The sequence below is a fragment of the Pundamilia nyererei genome, unplaced genomic scaffold, assembly GCF_000239375.1.
Source record: "Pundamilia nyererei isolate P.nyererei 1_Seehausen unplaced genomic scaffold, PunNye1.0 scaffold00063, whole genome shotgun sequence".
Lineage (NCBI taxonomy): Eukaryota > Metazoa > Chordata > Actinopteri > Cichliformes > Cichlidae > Pundamilia > Pundamilia nyererei.
The window spans coordinates 3184755-3208443 of record NW_005187464.1 but is presented as its reverse complement, the minus strand read 5'-3'; the positions used below and the strand labels follow the sequence as shown (position 1 = coordinate 3208443).

The 23689-nt window shown below is 38.4% G+C and overlaps 1 protein-coding gene across 3 annotated transcripts; it reads left to right on the top strand.

Moving 5' to 3' along the window:
• The first annotated feature begins 1236 nt into the window (after positions 1-1236).
• hook3 (hook microtubule-tethering protein 3) lies at positions 1237-23680 on the top strand. Of its 3 annotated transcripts, none has more exons than XM_005735339.1 (24): positions 1237-1439; positions 8392-8477; positions 8737-8809; positions 8946-8996; positions 10306-10438; positions 10563-10630; positions 10915-10977; positions 12193-12276; positions 14070-14233; positions 14341-14481; positions 14800-14887; positions 15041-15154; positions 15293-15403; positions 15771-15855; positions 15961-16030; positions 17516-17656; positions 18011-18098; positions 19611-19645; positions 19740-19822; positions 19979-20079; positions 20193-20297; positions 20438-20509; positions 21126-21262; positions 22801-23680. In XM_005735339.1, exons 1-24 carry the CDS (start codon positions 1383-1385, stop codon positions 22814-22816), a joined length of 2166 nt encoding a protein of 721 aa, XP_005735396.1. In that variant the 5' UTR covers positions 1237-1382; the 3' UTR covers positions 22817-23680. The 3 variants fall into 3 exon arrangements, with proteins under 3 accessions (XP_005735396.1, XP_005735397.1, XP_005735398.1); XM_005735340.2 differs by lacking the exon at positions 22801-23680 and adding an exon at positions 21425-21681; XM_005735341.1 differs by lacking the exon at positions 22801-23680 and having other exon boundaries at positions 21126-21383.
• The last annotated feature ends 9 nt before the right edge of the window (positions 23681-23689 follow it).

Sequence of the window (23689 nt, the reverse complement as noted above, 5' to 3'; positions counted from 1 at the left end):
AAGTAAAAGGAGCAGGTTAACTGTAAATTTCACTGTATTTCAGAGATTTAGATTACCAAAAAGGAGACCAGCAGCTACCTCATGGAATGTCTTGTTTTAGGGTGTGCCCACATACCAGTATGTGTCATACTTGAGTACTGCTCCACTAGTGTCCCTTTCAGTTTAAACTAAAGCCAGAGACAGCAGCATATGTTGTAATGCTCCAGGTGAACTACATTCGAGAGGTTTTTTGGAAGTCCCACCCTGATGTAATCTTTATTTTGGAAGCATCATGCAAGGGGCACTTTGTGCACAGACTTCGTGTACATGCCAAAATGCATGTCAGAAATGTGTAAAAATGCTGCTGCTCTCATACAATCTATTAACATAATTTCAAAGATATCACGTGCACTCATTTTCTCAGGGTTAGTGGGATTCCATCTAAATTAAATGGAATTGTGGCAATTGCATGAAGAAATCAAGTGGTTTTCTTTTATGAATCATTAGTTGCTTTTGATGGGAATTTTTTGTGTGTGGTTAGACCTGCTCCAACTTTTTTTTTTACAATAGAACAGAATAGCCCTTTATTGTCTTTGTGCATGTACAACAACATTTTTGTGTGGACTGATTCTGTGTGGATAATTTGAAAGCAAGAAAAATGATCCACATGTGAAAAAATATTCAAAAGACAGTTGCCAATTTTCGCAGGAGTGGATGTCCCCAAAAATCCACCCCTAGGTCAGACTATGCAATGCTCAAAGAAATTACAACAAACCTTAAGAGCTCAACAACAATATCATCAGTTGAACAAGTTATAGAATCATATGTTGGACTTAGTTATTAACAAACTTTCTGTATTTTGGCTTAGTTTTCTTTTAAACCTCACTGGGTGTCTCACTGTGAGAAGTACCCTCTGGTGCTCTCTATAAGCATTTAGACTTATGCTTTTACGCAGCACTGCGTCAGCTGTATGTCTTCCCAAGCTTATGCGCTGCTTCCGTTTTGCTTGCCAGAAAAAAAAGTAATTTCCTTGGATTGTTTTGTTTTTTTGCCTGTGATTGTGTCTACATATTTTAGAACCATAAATAAATGAATGTTTCATTTGGTGCTTGTTTTGTGCTAGTTTTCAGATTCTTTTGAAATAATAATTGGTTGCGGACTATCTTTTCCTGTAATTAATACCTGACAGTACATTCAAAGTGAGAACTGCCCTTTAAAACGAACTATAGACTCCGCCCACACAGCCCGCCTCTGGTAGACGCCGGACTAGCGAACCAGCGAACCCGACCATTGGCGGACGGATTGTGAGACACCCAGAGAGCCAGAGATCTCGGGAGTGTATGAAGCTGACTATCAAGTTCAGGCTCTCTTCGCCACGTAAAGTCGGTCTACGTTAGATCACGATGAGTACATCAGAGTCTTTAGATCGTATGGAAGTGTGTGAAAGCCTCTTAACATGGGTAAGTAATCGAGTTATAGTTGTTTTTCCGCTGACAGACGGTTCTCCGGCGCCTCGGCGACGCTAGCTAGGCTGATGGTAGCTCGAAGAGCTAACGGGAGTAACGTTAGCTGGCTAGAGGAAAATGACTCGCCTCACAGTGGTTACGTATGCAGGCCAGCTGTTTGCTGTGTTTAGCTGCTGATGTGTTGGTTGCTAGCCGCCAGCACACCACATACCATGGCTTAACTATTGATTTTTGATTCATGCGCTGTGTAATCGGGCTTTTATCTAATGTTATTTGAGCTTTCGTTTACTAAATCCCTACCGAATGGTGTGTCAAACCGCATTGGCCTTGTTATGATTTAAAGCTTCTTTTGGTCAAGCCTTTTTTGTCTTTTCTTATGGTATGAGGATAAACGCTCGGCGTCTGCTTTGGGGTTAAATTCCTGTCATCGTTGTTCAGTGTAGCATATTATTATGTTCGCCTTTCTTCCTCATTCCTTCTTCTGAATAAAATGTTAATGCTAAATAACTTCTTGGGCTTGGATTTTTAACCAGACATTACCCCATATTGTTGATGCTCAGAGGCTGAAAACTGGGATTTAAGCTAAAGGCGTCGGACTGTAGAGTCACGTGCTGCAGACTGGTATATGTTTACATTGATCAATGAGGTCTCCCAACACTGGGTTTCTAGAAAAGGCATAACACGTTGTACTTGGAGAGCTGTCACATCCTCATTTACCATAGTATGACGTGACGATTGCTGATGGTTAAACCAGTGACCTTAAGGTTAATAAAGTGCTGCTCAGGCATGTGACTGGATGGAACGTTATGAAAACTCTGCATGGAAAAATTACATGTTGTCACAATACTCTAGTGGTAGAAATGTCAGAATTGTATAATGGAAACATCCATCTGGTGTTGGTTATATTGGAGCCGAGTTCATGCACGCTACCCTGCTTCTCTAATGTCAGCATATCTGCACACAAGCTGGTTTCTGAGCAGGTTCACTTGGGTCACCTGGATGTTGTTGTGTGATACTTGAAGCCATAAAACATCCAGTGATTCCAGAAACTTCACTGAAGATGTGTCAAGAAGAGCAGTAGATGACGCCACAGATTAGTTTCACACACATAGCATAAAATAATTGATTCCCTTTGTGAAAAGGCCCAGTAAACCTTTGTCATAGTGATAATGGATCTGGCAAACATGCCTCACATACCTTACATGCCTATTAACAGTGAAGATACATCAGTGACTAATTAGGACTAAAACGAGACAAGTGTTACTGGTTTAGATTCGTGCAGCATTAAGATCAAGCATAGCTGATTTTCATGCATGTTCTTTGAATTAAATTTGCAAGTACTATTTAATGACTTTGTAAATACTAGATTTGTTTGGAGAAACACTATTTACCTTCCCAGCTTTCTAGTTCAAAGTCTATAATATCCAAATGTGTTTGCATGAAGAGCAATGCAGGCAATTATCCTTTAAATTCACGGTGAGCCATTCAGCTTCATGTATTCTGCCTGCTGAATGGTCCGCCTTGCAAGCGCCCACAGCTAAAACAAGTGGAATATTTCCCGGACTGAGAACACGTGATTATCTCCCACTGCATGCTACATGTGAGTGCGTGTAGCTTTGGTAATTATCCAGACTGTTAATGAAAAATTAACTAGATATTTAGTATATATATTATACTAATATATAGTATAGATATTTCTCAACTCATACTTTAAATATATAGGGTTGCACATGACTGGAAAATACACATCATGTACTTTTTACTGTCATTATATGAAATTACTGGATGTTTAAAAAGAATTAATGAATAAAAGCCACAGGATTTAATGTTTTTGTTGTTTTTCATTAATTTGCCCTTGGGAAGGTTTGGTATCACAGCAGGTAGAGCAGGTCATCTACTAACTGGAAGGTCGGTGGTTTGATCCTTTTTGCTCCAGTCTGCGTGGCAGAGTGTCTTTGGGAACGATACTGAACCCAGAGTTATTCTTAATGCATGTATCAGAGTGTGAATGTGCAGCACTTAGATGCTGCACATTCACACATAGAGAGAAGTTATTGTGTGAATGAGACATGTTGTATAAGGCCAGAATGCTTGAGTAGAAAGCCCTATATGAGAATCAGCCATTTACCATTAAATCTGAGAAAACACACAGGAGATGGTTAGTCTGGTGTATTTATCAATGTTGCGATTTAGGGTTTCGATGCGCTGCAGATTTGAAAAAGGCTAATCCGGCCTCTTAATACGTGATCGCTTACATTGTAAACTTTATTTAGTCGTGCACGCATTCTCCACAGCTGAGCATGTCCTGACCCAGCTGTTACTGCAAACTTTTAGGTGTGGATTTCCTGTTGGGTCTCAGTCCACCCCATGTGTTACCACCAACTTATGTACTACAGCTGACATTTATAATAACATGATTCTTTATTGTTTTTGGTTGACTAGCTGAGTTTTTACTTTTCACTACACGCTCATTTCCAAAAGTACATATGAAACCAAGTTTACGTGTTGCAGTGGCTTATGAAACACATCTTGATGAAGCATTGTTTTGGTTCAGTGGCCCTTTATGGTCTATACTGTCAGTCAATGTGTTCTTATTAATGCAAGAATTATCTGTGATGGCCAAAAATGTTTGTGGTAAACCAGGTAGTCTAATGCGAAGTTCCTGGTCAACCCTTTTAATACACTGCTGACTCGTGAGCTGAACCTGAGCAAAATTGGAGCCTCCAGTTTACAATACCTCAGTTTACACGATATGTTTTTCATAACTATAGTTTGTATCAGTTAATGACCCATATGAAGAAAAAAAAATATATATATATATAAGTTTGTATCTGTGTATTGTGTCTTGTGTGAAACTTGTATGAAAAGCATACGGGAGTGAAAACAGATATACTGTAAGATCCATTGAAAAATTATATATAATTGTAATATAATGTAATGTAATATATATAATGAAACTTGTATGTTTTGGATACTTACTAAAACAATATATGAAAGTAATGAGAAAGTGGCCACTTTCATGAGTAAATCATATAAGTTTTTACTGTTTCTTTTCCATATGGGGTGCTAGTAAACATGTCGCTTTTGCCTGGTTTCTTTTAACGCAGAGAAAAATCCAAGTGAGCTCCAAGCGAAGCAAAATTCCTCACTACAAATCACATGAGAATTTTCACTCCGCTTATTGGCCAGATGGATTTCCGGAAGGAGCAATAAAAGTAAACTACAGCAAGAAGGTGCTGTGTTCTGGACATTTGGAGAACATGGAAAATTTTGGGTTTTTTTTTTCACGGCTAATTGCTAGCCCATACAGACCTTTGCACATCTATAAACAAACTGCTCTGTAGTTCATTTGGAGCCGCACTGAGACCAACATCTTCAAAGGGTCTCGAATTGGTTGTTTTTGTCCACACCTGCGATTATTGTGTTCACAATCTATAAAAGTGAACCACACCAAGGGGGAAAACAAACCAGAGTTCGGTTTTAAACATAGGTTAGGGACTATAGTGGATATCTAGAAGGTATCTTTGGACCGCTTCCCACTTGTTTAAGAGAAGTTGTCTTGAGCAGGACAAAAGGGTAGCTGTCGAAGCAGTTTTTCATAAAAATCCAGGGTGTGCAGACGGTACTATTCCAGTAGTTGCTGAAGTGGTTGTTGGCCTTATTTTGCTCTCTGGTAAGTGCTTCAAGGCTTCTTGATTAGTATAATCGTAACAAGCTGAATGGAAGGTGATCCTGATAATTAAGAGGACATTTATTAGCCCAGTTTTGCTCTTGGACGAGTGCTTCAGGGTTCCACGATTAGTTTAATTAAAATAAGCTGATTGGAACATGAGCTGATGATGTCATTCAGAGGACATTTAGTAGCCTAGTGCTATCTCAAAAGTTGACATCCCATCTGAAATCAATAAAGTTTGAATTAGGCTTATATTATAAAATATTATATATAATATTTTACACTGGGGCTCATATTCTGTTGCCCTTTAGTCGAGGCAACACAAAGGTCTATCACCGAAGTTTTCTTTCCAAGACAGTATTTACCAAAGCATAGGAAATACTAACTAGATTTAGTCCTCTGTAACTACCGATTGCATGTATTTAGCTGTTGATTCACATAAACGTAGAGACTATAAAGGGGATGGATATAAAATTAAATCATATTTTTTTTATATTCAGTGATGTAATCCAGCATATTGGCGATAAACATTAGGTTTGATTGAAGGCTGATTGGCTATTTGTGACTGATGTAATTACTGTGTTAATTGCTTTTAGATTTGTGCCTGATCAACATTCAAGACACCAAATGTGACATAATTAACTAATCTCTAAAGGCGTTTTTATGAGGATAAGTGTACTGAATAGAGTGATACTTGGCTTCATTCATGGAAAACGTGACTGCACAATGTCCTACACCTGCACATAAAGCAACCCACCTGCACTGGTCAGCTTTGGCTTTTATTAGAAATCACATGAGCATACATTCCTTTCCGATGCTTTGTTATATAGTGTTACTCTATGTATTGCGCTGGTTTGGACAGTGGGACATGCAGCTAAAGCTGTCAAGCTCACATTACCATGAAAGCCACTATTGTTTAGAAAGAATAGTGTAGGATCTTTTTCAAGCTACAGCCACACACAAATGAAAGGAAATTTTTATCAGTCAGCAAAGTGGAAAAGTAGCTGATTGATTTAAGATGACTTGAGGTAATACGTTAAATCAAGCACAAAAGCACATTGCGTGTCAGGGGCCATGAATTCATTTCTTTTGTACAACTCTCACAGCGTGTTGTCAGCTAAGGACTGCCCGGCATAGTGTCACGTTTGTTAGTGGTCAGTGTGGTTTTTGCAGGGCTGGCTCATCCTTTATTTTCTTTCCTTGTCTGCCTTTCCTGCAAAAGGAAACGATGCAGACCAAATATTGCTGTTGTGCAGTACTAAGTTCATAACAATAGGGATCCATGCAGCCATTTCTACTTAGATGTTTGTCTTGTCTCAGTTCCTCTTAACTCAGTGGCTGTTCAAAAGAAAAGGGATTTGTGTTGTTGTCGTGCTCGTATTTTAGTAACATATTTTAATACTGTCTAAAAAAGCTAACACATTTAAAAGCTACAGATTTATGATTTTATTGCTACTTTAGCAAATGTTTTAAGAGGCAAGTCTTGCTATTATTGTCTATCCCAGTTCCATCAAATATAGGAAGTTAGTAAGTAACTGTATCCTGTACTTTAAAGCTGGCAAAAGAGTTTAAGTGAGCTGGTAGATGGAGTGAAAACTGTGGGTGTGGGTAATCAGGTGAAGTTTCTCTGCCTTTTCCCCAGTAATTGGTGTTACATAATCACGACTATTGTTTAGGTTCTCTTTTGTGTTGGCTCCTGGCCAGTGTCTGGCTTTCTGTTCCTGCTGCCTAGGACTATTTGACAAATCGCTTATTTTGAAAGCAGTGATAGATAAAGTTTTGCAGCTAATTGGCCCCCCAATGTAATTACAGTGCAAAAAAAAAAAAAAGACAAGCGGAAAAGACTCAAAATTTGCATCTAAACTGTAGCGTTACCTTTCATGTCCAGCCTAAATACAACTCTAGTCTAAAAGCTTTCCTTGTAGATGGATGTTACTGCAATGTCATGCTCCCCTCATACCACATGAGCTGTGTCCTTCTAAGGTGCACAGTGTCAAGTGTCTTCTTGTTTACTAATCTTATTCTTTCCTAATGATGAAATAGTGCCGTTAGTTGCTTTTCTGTGACATAATAACACACTTCCCATGGTCCCAGACTTAAATTGTTAACTTAAAATATAAATTAGTGTGAAACTGTTAAAATAGTTAGAAATCAAATTAGTTTAGTACAGTAAATTCATCCATCCATCCATTTTCTTCCACTTATCAATAAGTATGTGTGTGGGTGTGTAGAACAGTGAATTCATTTTTCATTTTTAATCTTGTTTAAAAAAAAAAAAAAAAAGATAAAACACTCAGTTTTAAATAAATGTTAAAACTCGGTAGTGACAGCAAACACTTGTAAAAGTCTTGGTCCAGTCAGTCTCTCAGACTTGCAGCGAGATAAACATGTATTCAGTTCAGCCTTTTCAATTTCAACCCCGGCATAACAAAGCAGGGTGGGAAAACGTACTAGACATGAATTAAAATGATGACACTCACAGAGACAAGCAGGTAGAACCGGGACAAAGTTGCTGGTGTCTTTTTGGTACCTCTGTGTCATTCATTCAGTTTGTTATGTCACTCACAGAAAAATAGATTGCCGCAAGAAACAAACCTCACTAACCTGTGTCGTTGTTGATGAGCAAAATATGTGGACAGCTGGTTGGCTTTTACTTTTAATAGAGGCCTTGCATTATGTATATACTATACTATATAATAGAAAGTGAGAGAGACAGAATTATGTACAAACAGGATTTTAACTAGGTTTTTCATCCCTTTTCTTAGTGTATCTTCTTCCTTTGGCTCTTGTAAAGTTGGCATGCAGACTGATATCACTTCTTTCTGGGCAACAGACTTTCTGCCTGAGGGGTATGCTACAGAAAAATATGGAGGGTAGGAAGAGAAGACATGTGAAATAGTTAGAAGGGACGTAATGAAATAATGATATAATAGAAATTGAGCAGAATGACAAGTGAAGTCCGCAAGAGCAGTAAGTGTGAGTTCTTGTTAGTACTGTGGATAATTGAGAGTTATTAAAAGGCACCATTATAAAATTTGCAATGCGTACGGGGGATCTGCTCGGTGGACAGCAGATAAGTGTGTGATGATACTAGCCAGCATACAGCTGTGACAGTATGATTGTGAGCAAGGGATTCCCTAAAACAGGGCATTTAATCTTATAATAGGTTTTTTCTAGTGTTTCAAACATGTTATACTGTTTTCAACACACTGGTTACTCCTGTATAATTGTATAGTTTAGTTCTGTAACCAGCGCTTTGTTTACTTATTTCAGATCCAGACATTTGGAGTAGAGGCTCCATGCAAGACTGTAGAAGACCTGACAAGTGGTGTTGTCATGGCACAAGTTCTACAGAAAATGTAAGTAGTTACTGTTAATGTTTGTGTAGAAAGAAAATGCAATGTTTCTAAGCAGTTTTTGATTAATTTTATTACATCATTGTAAAGTTTAGGTAAACAAATACAGTTTAATCTCTATAAAGTTATATTAAATCCATAGTCCACAAATGAATAAAAAAACCCCAGTCATTTCATTTGGTATGCTTTTTTTTTTATTTTTACCAAAGCCCACTTTGCATTGTTTTGTTTTGTTTTTTGTCTGTTTGTCTGAAATTTCTAGAGATGTAGTGTATTTTAGTGATGCTTGGATTAGTAGAATCAAGCCAGACGTCGGAGACAACTGGAGGTTAAAGGTAAACATGACTTACTCTTGATTTCAATAATAGCAAAGTGTGCATGAGATGGGCTTTGTCAAATGGTCTCTTTTTTATCAGTATTTGCTGATTAAACCTGAATTTTACTAATAATATACGTTCTTCTCTTTTACAGATCAGCAATCTAAAGAAAATCTTGAAAGGCATCCTAGACTATATCCAGGAGGTGAGAGTATTTAAATTATTATAATGATTTTAAAATGAACTTTCAGTACTTTACATCCAGACATTCTTGTAGAGGAGAAGTGATTGTCTACTCTACTCCAGTCAGCTTAAGTCATCACAAGTCCTAATAATCCAGTTGTTCTTGAGGTTTCTGATGTGATTTTATTGTTTAAAATTTACTGTTTTATTGGATGTGATACAACTACCGATTGCTAGGTTGCTAAGACGTTGCCATGGTGGTCTGTAGTTAACCTGAAAAGTAAACGCGATTATCTGTCGTGTTGTTCTAGCTGAGGGGTAGGATAAGTTCATAAAGTGTGATACCTACTGGAAATGGAGACCATTCGACTTGAAAGTAAAAGTTGTGCCCTTTGAAACGTGTTGGCTGCAGCACTGAGGCACAACTTTTACTTTGTATAAAGCCCTTCATCATTTCTGGTTTGTTTCACTTTTGACAGTTTAACAGCTCGGAGAGTAGCTGGCAAGAGTTTGTCGACAAGTCCATCACTTCCAATCAAACTATAAACGCAACAATATAGTAGTGACCAAAACAATCACAAGGCGGTATTGCCATCTGGTTGAGGAATACACATTTTCCCCTTGCGACAGGTTACACAGGCCTATGTGCCTGGGACTCTAGCAATCGTTTTCCCAGCAACTACAGTCAACTTCCAGCAATGACTTGCAACTGGTCAGTGAATACTATTTCTTTCACTCATCTGGTTGCCAGATGGACTAAACCCCAAAACACTGTATATGTGTGTATATAATATGTAAAATACTTTAAAAAATGCAGACGTACAACTCACTTTTTTAAATTGTTCATAATATTGTGCGCCACCCCCAGAACACACAACCAGAGCTTGGAGCTCACAGCTCGAGGGGACTGTGAAGTTCCTAGAAGGAACTCTGCTTTGTTCCAATCTGCCTTTTTGTTTAAAGCTGGCAGGAAGTGGAATAAGCTCATTGAACTACTGTTTATTGCCACTCTTTCTCATGTGATGTTAAAAGGGGGATTCTCTTTTATTCTCTTGATCTATTTGTGTTTATGTGTGACAGTAATTGTTATATGGGATTTGGTGCTGTGTTACAGTCTGTGTTTTATTGAAGGAACTACCAGTTGAATTTGTGTTAGGATAATTTTTCCTTGCTTACGTGATTTTGTGTATTTGTGTTTATTGCTTGATCTCCCCAGTGACTGTGGATAGAAATGATCTAGTAACTGATGTAAATCTGGTAGAATGCATCTCTTCTCTTAAATACAAACCAATACAATGTATAGCCCTTACATATTTCATCCTTGTCTCTAGGTCTTAGGCCAGGATATTAATGACTTCCCACTACCTGATGTTAATCTTATTGGAGAACACTCTGATGCAGCTGAGCTTGGAAGGATGTTACAACTTATATTGGGCTGCGCTGTCACCTGTGAACAGAAACAAGGTGAATATTGGATTTAAGAGGCCAATGTTCTGTGTTGTCTCCCTGCTTTACCCACTGATTCAGAAAGTTATGTGCTACTTTATACTTACTTACTCTTAATTTTGGTTTTCTCTCTAATTCCTAGAATACATCAAAACCATAATGGTGATGGAAGAATCGGTGCAGCATGTTGTCATGACTGCCATCCAAGAGGTACCTTGTTATCTATTTTAGACCTTTAAAAAGTATTATGTGCATATAATAACTAATAAATGAAAGTAAGAGTCTTTGATTCTTGCTTTTTAGTGATCAACAGCTAACTGGTCACATTTTTATGGATAAAAAAACACACTCTGGTCACTGGTATTGTTAATTATAAATTTGAAACCTATTCGATTCAGGAATGATGATAAATAGTAATATTGATACCAATAAAACTAATGGTATCCATCGCTAGTGTTGTTTGCACTTCTAATCATTTTTGTTTGTATCTGTAGCTGATGACTAAAGAGACTCCAGCTACAGGAGGAACTGACTCATATGTGGATCTGGACAGACAGGTATGTAGATTTCAAGCTTTGACAAGCTCCTATGCAGCATTTCACTCAGGTTGAGATCTAGACTTTGACTCCGTCATTGCAACAGTGTGATCGTTACTTTTTCAGCAATCTCTTGTAAATTTGCTGCTGTGCTTGGTCTGTTGACCCAATTTTGGCCATGCTGTCAGACAGATGGCCTCACATTTGACTCTTCAATACTTTGGTATACAGATCGGTTCATGATCCACTCAATTACTATAAGGTGCTTCGTACCATCTGTCAGCCATATCCTGTGGCTGACAAATGGTAGGAGGTGCGCTGATTGGCTGTATTTGGTTTTTCCTCTGCATTGTCACCAAACATCTCCGGTTTGGTCTCGTCTGTCGTCTGTCCAAAGATCTGCTCTTTTCCAGAGCTCTTGTGCTTTGCTCAGATGTAGCTTTGCAAACCTAAGCCTTGTTTCTATGTTTGTTTTAGTGGGGAAAAAATCCTGACAACCCATCAAAACTATCCATACTTGTATACTTGTTCAGTCTTTTTCTATGAACTTTTTCTCATAATCATGTTAGAGTAAAGAACAGCATAGGCTTGAACAAAGTTGTGAAGGTAGCCAGCAAAATAATAGTTTTCCCACAGTCTACTCCTTGCTGTATATGAGCAGCAGGTAGTGTGAAAGGGCTGAGCTATTGTGCTGAGCCAGATTCATCCCCTTCAGAGAATTTGAACCACTTCCTTCAGGCTGCAGACGAGAAGAACACGAGTAAGATGTCATAGGATCTAAACTTTTTTATTACCTGTGCAGTAGCGTTCTTTAGTTTTATGTCTCTCTTATTTACCTTGTGGATTTTTGTTTGGTTTTTTTGGGGGGGCTTGGAGGATTATGTCTTATGATTTTGTGTACTTGGAATCTTTTGGATGTAAATTTAATAAAAACAATAAAAACAACAATGTTTTTATTGTTGTGTGTAGTTTTACTGCTTTTGTATTGTCTTTCTATAAACCTTCTTTGCTATTGGATTAGATTGAATTAAAATTATTATTATTATTTTTTGATCAGTGAATCCACTGATTAGCAGCACCTGACTGCTACTTACCCTCTTAATTTATATGAAAATATTAAGGATGTACTTAATTTTTCACAAGTCTGCATGGAATTGTTTTCCTTTTTTATTAAGTGTACTACATAAAACATTTTGAGGAGCAGCAGTTCTTGATTTATGCTTAATCTGTTTTTAGCTGAAGAAGACAGTTGAGGAGCTGAATGATGCTTTGGCTACCAAGGAAGAGATTGCCCAGAGGTGTCGCGAGCTTGACTTGCAGGTTGGTTTTGTATGAATAACGGCCAGTGGTTTTAGGCTCTTCACAGCTAGCACCGTGTACATTTACTCTTCCACTACAACCTATTACAATAAGGTTGTGAACAACTTTTCTGCTTTTTTAATAACTTATTTTTTTTCTGCAGATATTTTAGTTACACTTTAAAAGCAGCTCCATTTTTGGATTGATGCCATCAAAATTGTTGATTCAGTTGCTACTGATTGGCATGTCCCATAGTTCCTTATTTAATAATTGCCTTGCCAAATTGGCGATCTGACCCACCAGCCCAAAATCTTCACTGTAAATGAAAGACTGTTAATTGCAGTTGTTGCCAAAAAGTGGAGCTGTAATTTAAAGGGATACTTGCTCTCCACTTGTGTTGAATCAGTTTCCTCTTATCTTTCCTCTTTACTCTTTCAATACTGTTTGCCTTGGTTTAAAGGCTCTCCGTGCCCAAGAGGAGCGTGATAGACTGAGGTTAGACTTTAATGAGCTAGAAGAGAGGGTAAATCCAAACTTTATTTTCTTTGTTTCTTTCTTATGTTCATGGTGTGTGATTTTCTTTAGCCTGCTTGCAACAGGTTCCCCTTTTCCAAATTCTGTGTGCATGTATGTGTACACATTTGTGCACAAGCATTTGTGCAACTGTACACATTGTCCTGTTGGAGCACACCAGGCACAACTGCAGTTTGGTCTGGCTGTGTCAGATGTGGCTTTCTTTTACCTTGGTGTGTCCCATGCTTTTCCACAGCAATAGTAGAAAGCGAGGGAAGTAGGTTAACATTTGAATTCAGAAATGAGTCACTTATTGGAAAAATGCGTTCATCACTGTTTAAACATTATGCAGGCTTCAGACTTTTATTTTTTATTTTTTTGGTTGCATAACTCTGATCAGCAAGCAGTCAGCAAAATTATTAAGCCTGTACCTGAAGGCACTTGGTATCTTTTGAGGAACCCGTGTGCTGGTTTTGGAATTAATTGCAGCTGATTTCCACCCTGTTTCCTGCGTTTTGAGCTGCACGGTTCGCATCTTTGATGTGATACAGTTTTGTTGCCATAAGGGAATTTTCACAAGGAATTCCGTAGGAATTTTAGACATGGAAGTGTTAAGCTTTTTAGAAGAGAGAGTGAGTCACACCATATTAGTTTAAAATGCATTTTTAAATAAAATAAAAAAGAGCAAATAGATTCACTAGATAATTTTCCTAAAGTCCCAGAAGGATTAAATTATTTTCCAGTGTTTTAAGGCATGTTTATAGACTTGATCCAGGCAAATTAATAAAAATCCCTTCCTTATTGACTGATTATATTAATTTTTTAAAGAAGGTTTGTATTTTCTCTCAACAAATTATATCAATATATCTAATTTTTACTGTTTACATTAAAATGCAGCAGCAGCTTTTGCTTCGCTTTGCCCATCACACTGAGAAAACACCAACCATGTAGCTCTCTCTGCCATGTTGGAGTTAATTGATTTGCCTTATTAAGGTGTGTTTGGTGTGTGTTTGTTAAACTGATGGACCTGGATGCTGTAAAGGAAACAAGCAAATTAAAGTAGCTTACCTACATTGTGAAAGTTATAAATCATCTCTAACTTGTTTCCCTTCTGCATCTCTTCTTTTCATGTGTTTAAAATCCCTTCAATCGATCATTTCCACACCTTTTGTGTTCCCGTTAATCCTTCTTTTCTCCACGCTGTCCCATTTTCACCTTTTCTTATCCCATTCCTCTCATTTCACTCATGATTTCGTGTATCCCATTCTTTGGCCTTTTCTCCAACACTTCCCTTTCTCCAGGTGGCAGCCCTGCAAGAGGAGAAGAGCAGTTTGCTAGCAGAAAACCAGGTCTTAATGGAGAGACTTAACCAGTCTGACTCCATAGAGGATATAAACAGCCCTGCTGGACGCAGACATCTTCAGCTGCAGACGCAACTGGAGCAGCTACAGGAAGAAACCTTCAGGTCTCAATTTGCATGCAACGTGGAAAGGAATTTCAACATGTCAGGGTTGAATTGATTAATGCCCAAAATCTGCAGGCTCAATGACACTTGTTTCTAATTCCCTCTAGGTTGGAGGCAGCAAAAGATGATTACCGGATCCGTTGTGAGGAGCTGGAAAAAGAACTTTTGGATGTGAAGTCCCAGAATGAAGACCTTACATCACTGGCTGATGAGGCCCAGTCTCTAAAAGATGAGATTGATGTCCTCAGGTATTTTGAGGATGCAAAACGAACCCTTAACATATTAAAATTATTAAATTAAAACAAACTAAAAAACTAATAAGATAGGAGCTTTGTTGTTTGTAGTAATTCTAACTAAGGTGCTGTGAAGCACACGTTTTAATTTTAGCATTCATTCATTAGTAGATGTATTGGCCTAAAGACAGAAAATAAAAGAGCCAAGAAAACACTATGGCTTAAAAAACTTTTAGCTTTACAGCTTGTTATCTGTCCATAAACTAAACTTTAACTAATCCAGTGTGGAAATCAGCAGGATCAGTATGACAGTGCTTGTTGTTTTCCTTGCAGGCACTCATCTGACAAGGTGTCAAAACTGGAGGGCACCGTGGAACACTACAAGAAGAAACTGGAGGACATGGGACTGCTCAGAAGACAAGTACAATCTCTCACACACGCGCGCACACACACAGCAACTTTAATACAGCTTTTATTCTCATGAGTGCTAACACTGCAGTTCTTGAAAACATGTAAATCAGATTGTGAAACATGACTTTCAGTCTAACAAAAAATGTATGTCCGTATTTTCCAGAACAAGCTTATGGAAGAGAAAACCACAGCTTTAATGCAGGCTAATGTTGGCTTAGAGGAAGAGCTACGAAAGGCAAATGCTGCCAAAGCCCAGTTGGAGACATACAAGAGACAGGTACCTGTTCCTAAATAAATAAGTTTTACATTTTCCCAGGCTTAGTACTGTACTCCAATTCTGTTTTACAATTTTCATGCTTGTGTAATCATTTTTTAGCGATCAGGTCTTCTTTTGAACTGTCATCTCTCTTCACAGGTGGTTGAACTTCAGAACAGACTGTCAGAGGAGTCTAAAAAGGCGGACAAGATGGAGTTTGAGTATAAACGCCTCAAAGAGAAAGTCGATTCTTTACAAAAAGAAAAAGATGTACGTATATTTATTGTGACTAAAATTAGGACTGATGACATACAAAAGAATTACTTTAATTTTTTGTTTGTTTTGTTTTTATGAAATATGCCACTTTACTGTTCTTTCAGACCTGTTTCTCTTTTTAGATGAAATCAAATTTGTTACAGCTAGAAAAGCCAAACCTTGTAACTTAGCATGAGAGGAAATTTTGACCAAAGGCTCTTGATAACTGGTACCGTACTTGCGCCCAGCTGTCTGGAAAGTATTTTACTGGAAATGTTTTACTACTAAGCACACTGATGTTGGTTCCAGATCCTGCACTTCTGCTGTTTGACCTTCTGTCTGTCTCGCTCATTCACACGTTTGACTCTTTGTCTCTTTATAGCGTATGCGAAGTGAGAGAGATTCATTGAAGGAAACTATTGAGGAATTACACTGTGTTCAAGCTCAAGAGGGACAGTTCACATCAGGTGAAGAAATGTCTTTGTCCTGAAATATAATAGGTGTAGCTTTGCCTCTTATAAGTTTAATGAATTCTTGCTCATCTTATTTACAACTAATATCTGCATTTAAAGGTTTATTCCCATTGGGTAGCAACGATGGTTCTGATTCACTGGCTGCTGAGATCACCACTCCAGAGATGCGGTATGTGTGTGTGTGTGTGTGTGTGTGTGTATATGTTTTAACCCATATGTTTTTGCGCCAGTTTGATTATTTTAAATGAAAGAGAAGAATAATGATATTAGATCATCCTAGAAGTTGGTTTTTAAAATAAAAAAGAACAAAAAACTAATAACTGAGTAACAAATACAACAGCAAACTATGCAAAAAGAATATAACTAATGCTCTGGTAAAATAAATTCGCTTTTTAAGGCTTGATTCCTAAATTTTGGATAGTAAAGTATGTCTCTAGTGTAATTTATTTTACAACCAGATAGTTTCAAGCCCGCTTCAAGGCTTTCTCTGCTGTTTTATGGTGGATGGGTTTAGCTTAAAAACCCTGTAGAGCGTTATGTAATAATTGAGTGTGAGTTACATCAGACTGCCAGCAGCTTTCCAGGACAGCTGGATTTTCTGTTGGCTGGATAATATGCTTAAAGTTTTATTCAGTACTTGTGAACCCAGGAAAAATGTGGATTTGTATACAAATCTTCTAAAAGCTACTTTCAGGGAGAGGGAAGGTTAACCCCATCCAGGCAGTTCATTTACTGTAAAGGTAAATGATGAAAACATGTTGTTTTGTGAATGACTAATGACTTTTCGTTCCAGTTGATGTCTTTTGGTGACTTTTCAGTATCAACATGCTGCTTTTATAAGAGGCACCTGTTGCCTGTTCATTTGATCTGAACTGTAAAACAGGGAGTCGCACTCGCAGCTGAAAATTCAGTCCCTCAACCAACTGCACCTCACCTGAAAGTCGTATTCAGTACCTGTAGTCAGTAATAAATTGTTTGGAAACAACAGTTCTTCAGTTGGAATGGATTCATGTGCCATGCCCTAAAAACAGGGCTTGACACAAAGCTTCCTACCCATCCTGCTGTTTTGGTGATTAGCTGAATGTAAGGCTCTCAGGTGCTTTATATTCATTTGGCTGTCTGTCACACTAGAGCCCAAGACAAGGCTGACCTCAAGCTTTATCTCCTGCTGTATTAAATACAGGGTATATCCAACCAAATTTGTGTAGATAACATTTTTGACTCAAGTGTGGAATTTGTCAGATTTAACCCACTGCTGTAACACTGTCAGGAGCACTAAAACGGAGCAGGCCATAGGTATAATTCATTAAGCAGACAGTGTTGTAATAAGGTGATTCACTACAGTGATTAGTTACGCTGAAGTGAATATCTCACTTACACTCACTACTTGACCTGAGCTTGCTTGTGTGTATGTTTCCGTGCACAGGAGTACACCATTTCAAAGTGAGCCCTCTTCCTGTTGTGGTTGAGGTTTCCCTTTCTGCACGTTGTGCCCTATACTAACACGAGATGATAAAATAAATAAATAACAAAATATTGCGAATTTTAAGTTCATCATTTAGACTAATATTCTGAAGCATTTTTGAGACTGTGTGTTTGAGACAAGAATGCTTGTTATTTGAGTTTAATGCTCTTGATGCTTCTGTGTTTCTAGAGAACACGTGATTCGTCTTCAGCATGAAAACAAGATGCTGAAACTGGCTCAGGAGGGATCAGACAATGAGAAGATCGCTCTGTTGCAGAGTCTACTCGAGGATGCCAACAGGAGAAAAAATGAACTGGAGACAGAGAACAGGTTGGCATCGAGCACAAAGACATATAGCTTATTGGTATTAACAGGAAATCACCTATTACTGAACCCAGTGTCTCACTGATATAGAATCTGAGAAGAGCAAACAATAATATTGTTCTTCCTTTTGGTCTGTTCATATTAATATTGAGCCACATTTTCACTTGTGTGCTGGAATGTGGGTGATTCTCGCCTTTACTTCTCCACACAGTTGTTCTTGTCTTTGTTGTATTTCAGTGAATGACTTATCAGCTAAAAATCTCCTTCTAATATTGGATCTACAACAGTTTATTTTGCAGTTTGGTCACTGATTTGTTGAAAATAACAACACTGTGGTGAAACGTTGTATTTGTTATCTAGGTTGATAAATCAGCGCTTGATGGAGGAACAGAGTCAGATAGAGGAGCTACAAAAGAATCTTCAAGAACAGGGTTCAAAAGCAGATGATGTAAGTAAATGCTTGTACTCATGTACTTGTACTGTACTGTGTGTAATTCCAGCACCAGTTTACTGGTGGCAGTAAACACAGAAAGCAATCAAACTACACTTCAGAGAGTGCAGTGCTCTGTTTCTACTGACGGCTTAGGTCCTGGAAAGTCATGTGCAATAGTGAAAAAGGCAACGAACATTTTTTTCACAACATCAGCCTTTTTAATTCTTGTGCTTGCCTCAATGCACTGTAAACATTAACAACTTCTAACAGCTTTTGCATTCCCCTTTCTGCGCATGTCATTTTATTTATTTATTTATTTATTTATTTACAATTATTTCTGCTGTAGCATTAGACACACTAGCTTTCTTGGGACGATGTCTAGCCATGTTAAAGACAGGTGTTTGAGGCTTGATTGCAACAGTGAACGAGATTAATACAAGCTCCTCAGCAATTCAGCAACTCTAATTTTTCTCCATCTTATTAACACATTTTCCTGCCGCCTCACCTCTGATGCTAAATGTTTTCATGGCCCTCCTCTCTGTTCCTTGTCTCTTTCAAACTAGTTCCTAGTATGGGACAACAGATTTTTAAGAAAATGCGATTTGGAGCATCTCCCAGGAAGGTTGATGTGAGGAAGAGAGTTTACGTGCATGTTTAACTTTGTCTTTACTGCCTGATTAACACTGATCTAAAACTTGTTTTCTTTTGTGGGGTTTCTGGTTTAATTTCTTGTCCGTCACTGTAGATCTTAGATCTCAGTATCAGCCTCATCTTTCCTTTCACTCAATATCACGAGAACAGTGTCTAAAATCATGCAACAGAAAGAAGAGAATGGAAAACTATTTCCCTCAAATAACATTGAAAGTACAGATGCAACATTTATGTGAGAATCAAAGATGTGAAACTGTCAGATTATTATGTCACATCTGGCACCTCTTTTTAATTTTTGCCATTTTGTTCTTTTGTTATTGTTATTTTCCAACTGTTCTCCACTGTCAGACTATAGTAAGTATATCTTTGTGATTTCAGCAAGTTGCAGCTTTTAGACTTTTGCATAGCTTTTTAAAACATATTTATATTGACAAGAATGTGTAACCGAATGTAGCATTTACACTTTAGAGTAGTAGCAAGTCGCAAATATCATCTGTTCTTGTGAGTAGTTTTAAATCCCCTCCCCTGATAGAAACCCCAAAGTCCTTGTCTTCTCCTCTAGCTTCCCTGTAGCAATCAGAGCATGTAATCTCTCAGTACTCTGAAAATGAGTTTTGTCTATACTGGCTGCACGTCGCCTTGATGTCAAATTGGGGACTGGTGCTGATTCAAAATGTAAAGAAATTAGGTTCCTGCTTTAATTGTACATTCTCAGTATCATCAACACTTTGACTATACTGAAGGTCTCTTCATCTTTCCACATCTTGGATCATGATCTTTTCCAAAAACAGTTCAACGTACAGGAATGATTGAATTTTGATACCACGATTTCTAACACGTTCGCCCGTTTTGTTTGTTTTCTTCTTTTTCTTCCAGTCTTGTATTTTGAAGAAGAAATATGAGGAGCACATGTGAGTGTGTTTTAACTTAATTTGCCAATGTCGCTTAATTCTGCATTTCATATTGTGAGCTACCTGATATAAGGTGCGATATTCTTTTTCTTAGGGAAAAAGTACAAGAGCTGAATAATGAGCTGCTGAAGAAAAATGCCTTCATTGATGAAATGGAGCCGAAATACAACACCAGCAGTGAGTTTACGGTGATATCTGAATATGCAAAACACGCTGACATTTAAAACATTTTGTGTGTAATGTTGCTGTACAGGTAACTCTTCATGCACTGACATTAAAATGTATGAGTCAGTTTAAAGGAAATCTAAACTAAGATGCTGTTTCCCCTCTCAGTCCAACGAGTGGAGGAGCTGGAAGAGGCCTTGAAGAAAAAAGATGAAGACATGAAACAGATGGAGGAGCGATACAAGAAATACCTCGAAAAAGCCAAGAGTGTGAGTAAATGTTTACTAGCAAAGGGTCCATAAATGAATAGTCTTCTGTAGGGCGGGCTGTATGGGACACAAAAAAAAAAACCCCAAACATAACCTGAATGTGACCTTCACAGGTAATCCGAACACTGGACCCCAAACAGAACCAAGGTTCAGGTCCTGAAGTCCAAGCCCTGAAAAACCAGCTGCAGGAGAAGGAGAGGATGTTGCATTCACTGGAGGTAATCAATTATCTAGTTGGGAATTAGGGTGCCTGAAAAAAGGGCCTGGCAAAATAAGTAATAGACTCACGTGCCAATATTTGTTTTAGAAACATCCTCCACTCTAAGGTTGATTTTGCCTTCATGTTTCCTCCAAACAGAAAGAAATGGACAAGACAAAGAGCCAAAGAGATCACGAGGAGAAACTGATTGTGTCAGCCTGGTACAATATGGTAAGGAGCACCTATACAGTCTGAAGCAAATCCTGGTGATACAGGCGATTGGTCTTCTTTTTAAAATGCACTGTGGCACATACAGCTGAGATTTGTGGCCAAGCAAGTAATAATAGCAATACACAGAAATAGCTACTGTCAGGAAGTAATTCATAGCTGAACAAAGCATCTACTAAAGCATTGAAAAACAAAAATGTTATAATTGGAGCTTTTTTTTAAATGTTGCGTATGTTTTCTGCTGTAGAGAACAGATATAATACATTTCTCTACCACAGAGGGTAAACACCCCTTTTTGTTTCCCCAAGAAAATCACCACTAGATGGCAGCACAGACTATTCAATAACGTCAATGGCTGTTTGCTCATTATATATCTCATCAGTTGCTGGTATTATTGTTCATGAGCTGCTAAATCAGCACTAATGTTGAATGTCAGCTAATTTAATTTCCTATAGCTCAGGCTTGGTGGACTAACTAGCAGATAATCTAATGACTGTCTTAATATGTGTGTTAACAGTCTGTGCTCCTTCTTGAGGGCTGTCTTTGACTTGGAGTGTTGCTGATTTGTAGTGACTTTCAAATGGGGCCTTAAGCTTTCCTCCTCTGTTTCTTTTACCAGGGTATGTCTCTGCAGAAGAAGGCTGCTGAAGATCGACTCGCCAACACTGGTTCTGGTCAGTCTTTCCTGGCCCGGCAGAGACAAGCCACCAGCACCCGACGCCAGTATCCTGGTCACGCCCAGTCAGCTACCGCCAGGTAGATGGCAGTAGGGCACGAAATGCTGCAGCCAGCTATTTTACAAGTCCCCCGAACGATGTGCCTATTTTGAGGCGTTCTGTTTTCATTCATTTCTAATGGAAGTAAATGTTTTCCTGCATTTCCTGCCGATTGATTTTCTTTTTTTTCCTTCTTGATCAGATCCATGAGGTAGAGATGCCAAGAAAGGTTGCCCCCAAATCTTGCACCTTTTTTTTTTCTCCTCCCCCTAAGCGTATTTTACCTTGACGCCCATCATGCAAGACTTCTACCTTTTATCAGGCTTCAGCATATTTAATAGGTTCTGACCAATCACACCAAACATCCTTTCTTCCTCCCTCTCTACCACTGACCTTCTTGAACCTGTGCTATGTAGTAAACTTGTGCCATGCAGGTTTTCCAGACTGCAAGGCTCAGAAGAATCGCGTGTCCTTGTCAAGTTACTGTAATTTTTGATAAGAGGAACCGCTCTACCTGTTCATGCAGTATTTATGCACATCTCTACCTGTAGTAACATTTTCAAGTTCAGCTTGTTTTTTGCAGTGGACTTGACAGCTTTTCTGTCCTGCGTCATCTATTGTAACTCTTTATGATGTAGCTTTAAGGAGGTAAAAGCAACTTTTAGTTTAATGTGTCAGTGTTTCATTTCAGTCTCGACCAGCAAATACATCGAAGCATAGGATTATGTAATGTCTCGTGTAAATCTTTGATTTGCTTGCTAAATGTTCTAACTGATTTAATTGAGTGATTTCAAATAGGACTGCATGATTGTTGGTAATGGTGCAGCAATAATTGTGAATGGTAGCTTTTTTTCCTGAAGAAAAAAAAAAAGACTTCTTTAGGTTTTGAAATTGTTCCAGGTGGTGCAATTTAAGACTTGATAGATTTCCTGTGCTAGTGTACATACTGGTGTAAATTAGTTTTAAGTATCTAAGAGAACAAGGAGCCACCAGCATTTACAGAGTTGACAGACAACACCTTATGTGCCATAGTGTTTGATATAAATGTCTGTACCTTGGCAATCTGTCAGGTTTACCTTCCCCCTAATATGACGTGACAAAATAATGTATTCACAGAACGTTTAGCGGTGAGATGGTTTTAGACCTGAGGACTGTCTGTTGAAAGAGATTTAGTTTCTGGATCATCTGCAGAGTGGACATGAAGACCTGTTCAGTGTCACACATCAGAGTGGACTGTTCCATATCACTTTCTATAATCAGCTCATTGCTGTCACAGTAAAAAGCACTTTTTTTTTCCAGGTTTGCTAAAGGGTGTTTAAAATGCGCACTACATACAGGTATATAACTTTAAATGGGAGTCTTAAATAGGGTATGCTTTTCTCAATATGTGTTTAACCGATTGTTTGTTCCGTTGTCATTTTCCAGTTTTAACGCATATCAGGAATCATAACTTACTAACCTTGAAATAATTTTGCTTGGTGTTAGATCAGGAGCAGATTGTTGATTTTAGGCTAAAAAGCCCTGCCATCTGACCATTACTTCTTTTCTTTTTTTTCTTTTTTTCCCCTCCCTCAACAGCAATGTCCCTGCATGACTGGCACACCAATGACCTGCCCGAGCCTTGTGTAGCCTGGCCAGTTCTTTATGTGGCCTACACTGACCCCCAGCTGGGCTAGGCTGTGGCACGCGTGCATGAACTACCTACCTGTTTGCATGACTTTGCATTGACTCAAGTCTGCGAATAACCAGCGCACTAGCAGCAGCGCGAGCACTAACAACCCTCTGCGGTGTCACGCATTATAACCTCCAGACAAGCCCGGGGAGGAACGGGATTGGAAAAGAAAACCTTCGCTCTCCTTTCCCCTGTTAATTTTTCCACCATTCCGACTCCTTTCCCCACACCCTGATGCTCTTTGTTACATTCTCTCCTCCTCCCCTCTTGTAGCCTTCATAAACATGCCTGCTTGTTTGCTTCCACACTGCATCAAGTCTGTTACACCTATGTTACAAACAACCAGGAAAAAGGAGTGGAGTAAGCCAGTTATCTGTCAGTCAAGTTTTGGGTTTAAATAGGCCTGTTCTCTAGTATTTATGTCTAACTTGATTTTGTTTGGCTGCTTAGGGATACCTCAATGACATATTCCTGCATACTCTGTTTATTTGTGTGGCTCGAGGATTGGGGTAATATTTGAGAGGTATAACCGGCAAATCGGTATGCATAACAAAATAGGACTCCATTCTGTTTTTAACTTCTACAGTAAGTATTTTTATGAAAGCCCTGAACATGTTGCTAGATTGCATCTTAAAAGTGCTTTTACCTCAAGTATTGAATGCAACCAGTTTTGGACTAAAGGCAACAATGCTGCCCGAAAAGTGTTTGCAGAGATATAAATATAAAGTGTTTAAATGAAAGACATTGTTACAGATGTGTTTTGAAAAGCAGTAAAAGCCCCCATTAAGCCTGCTT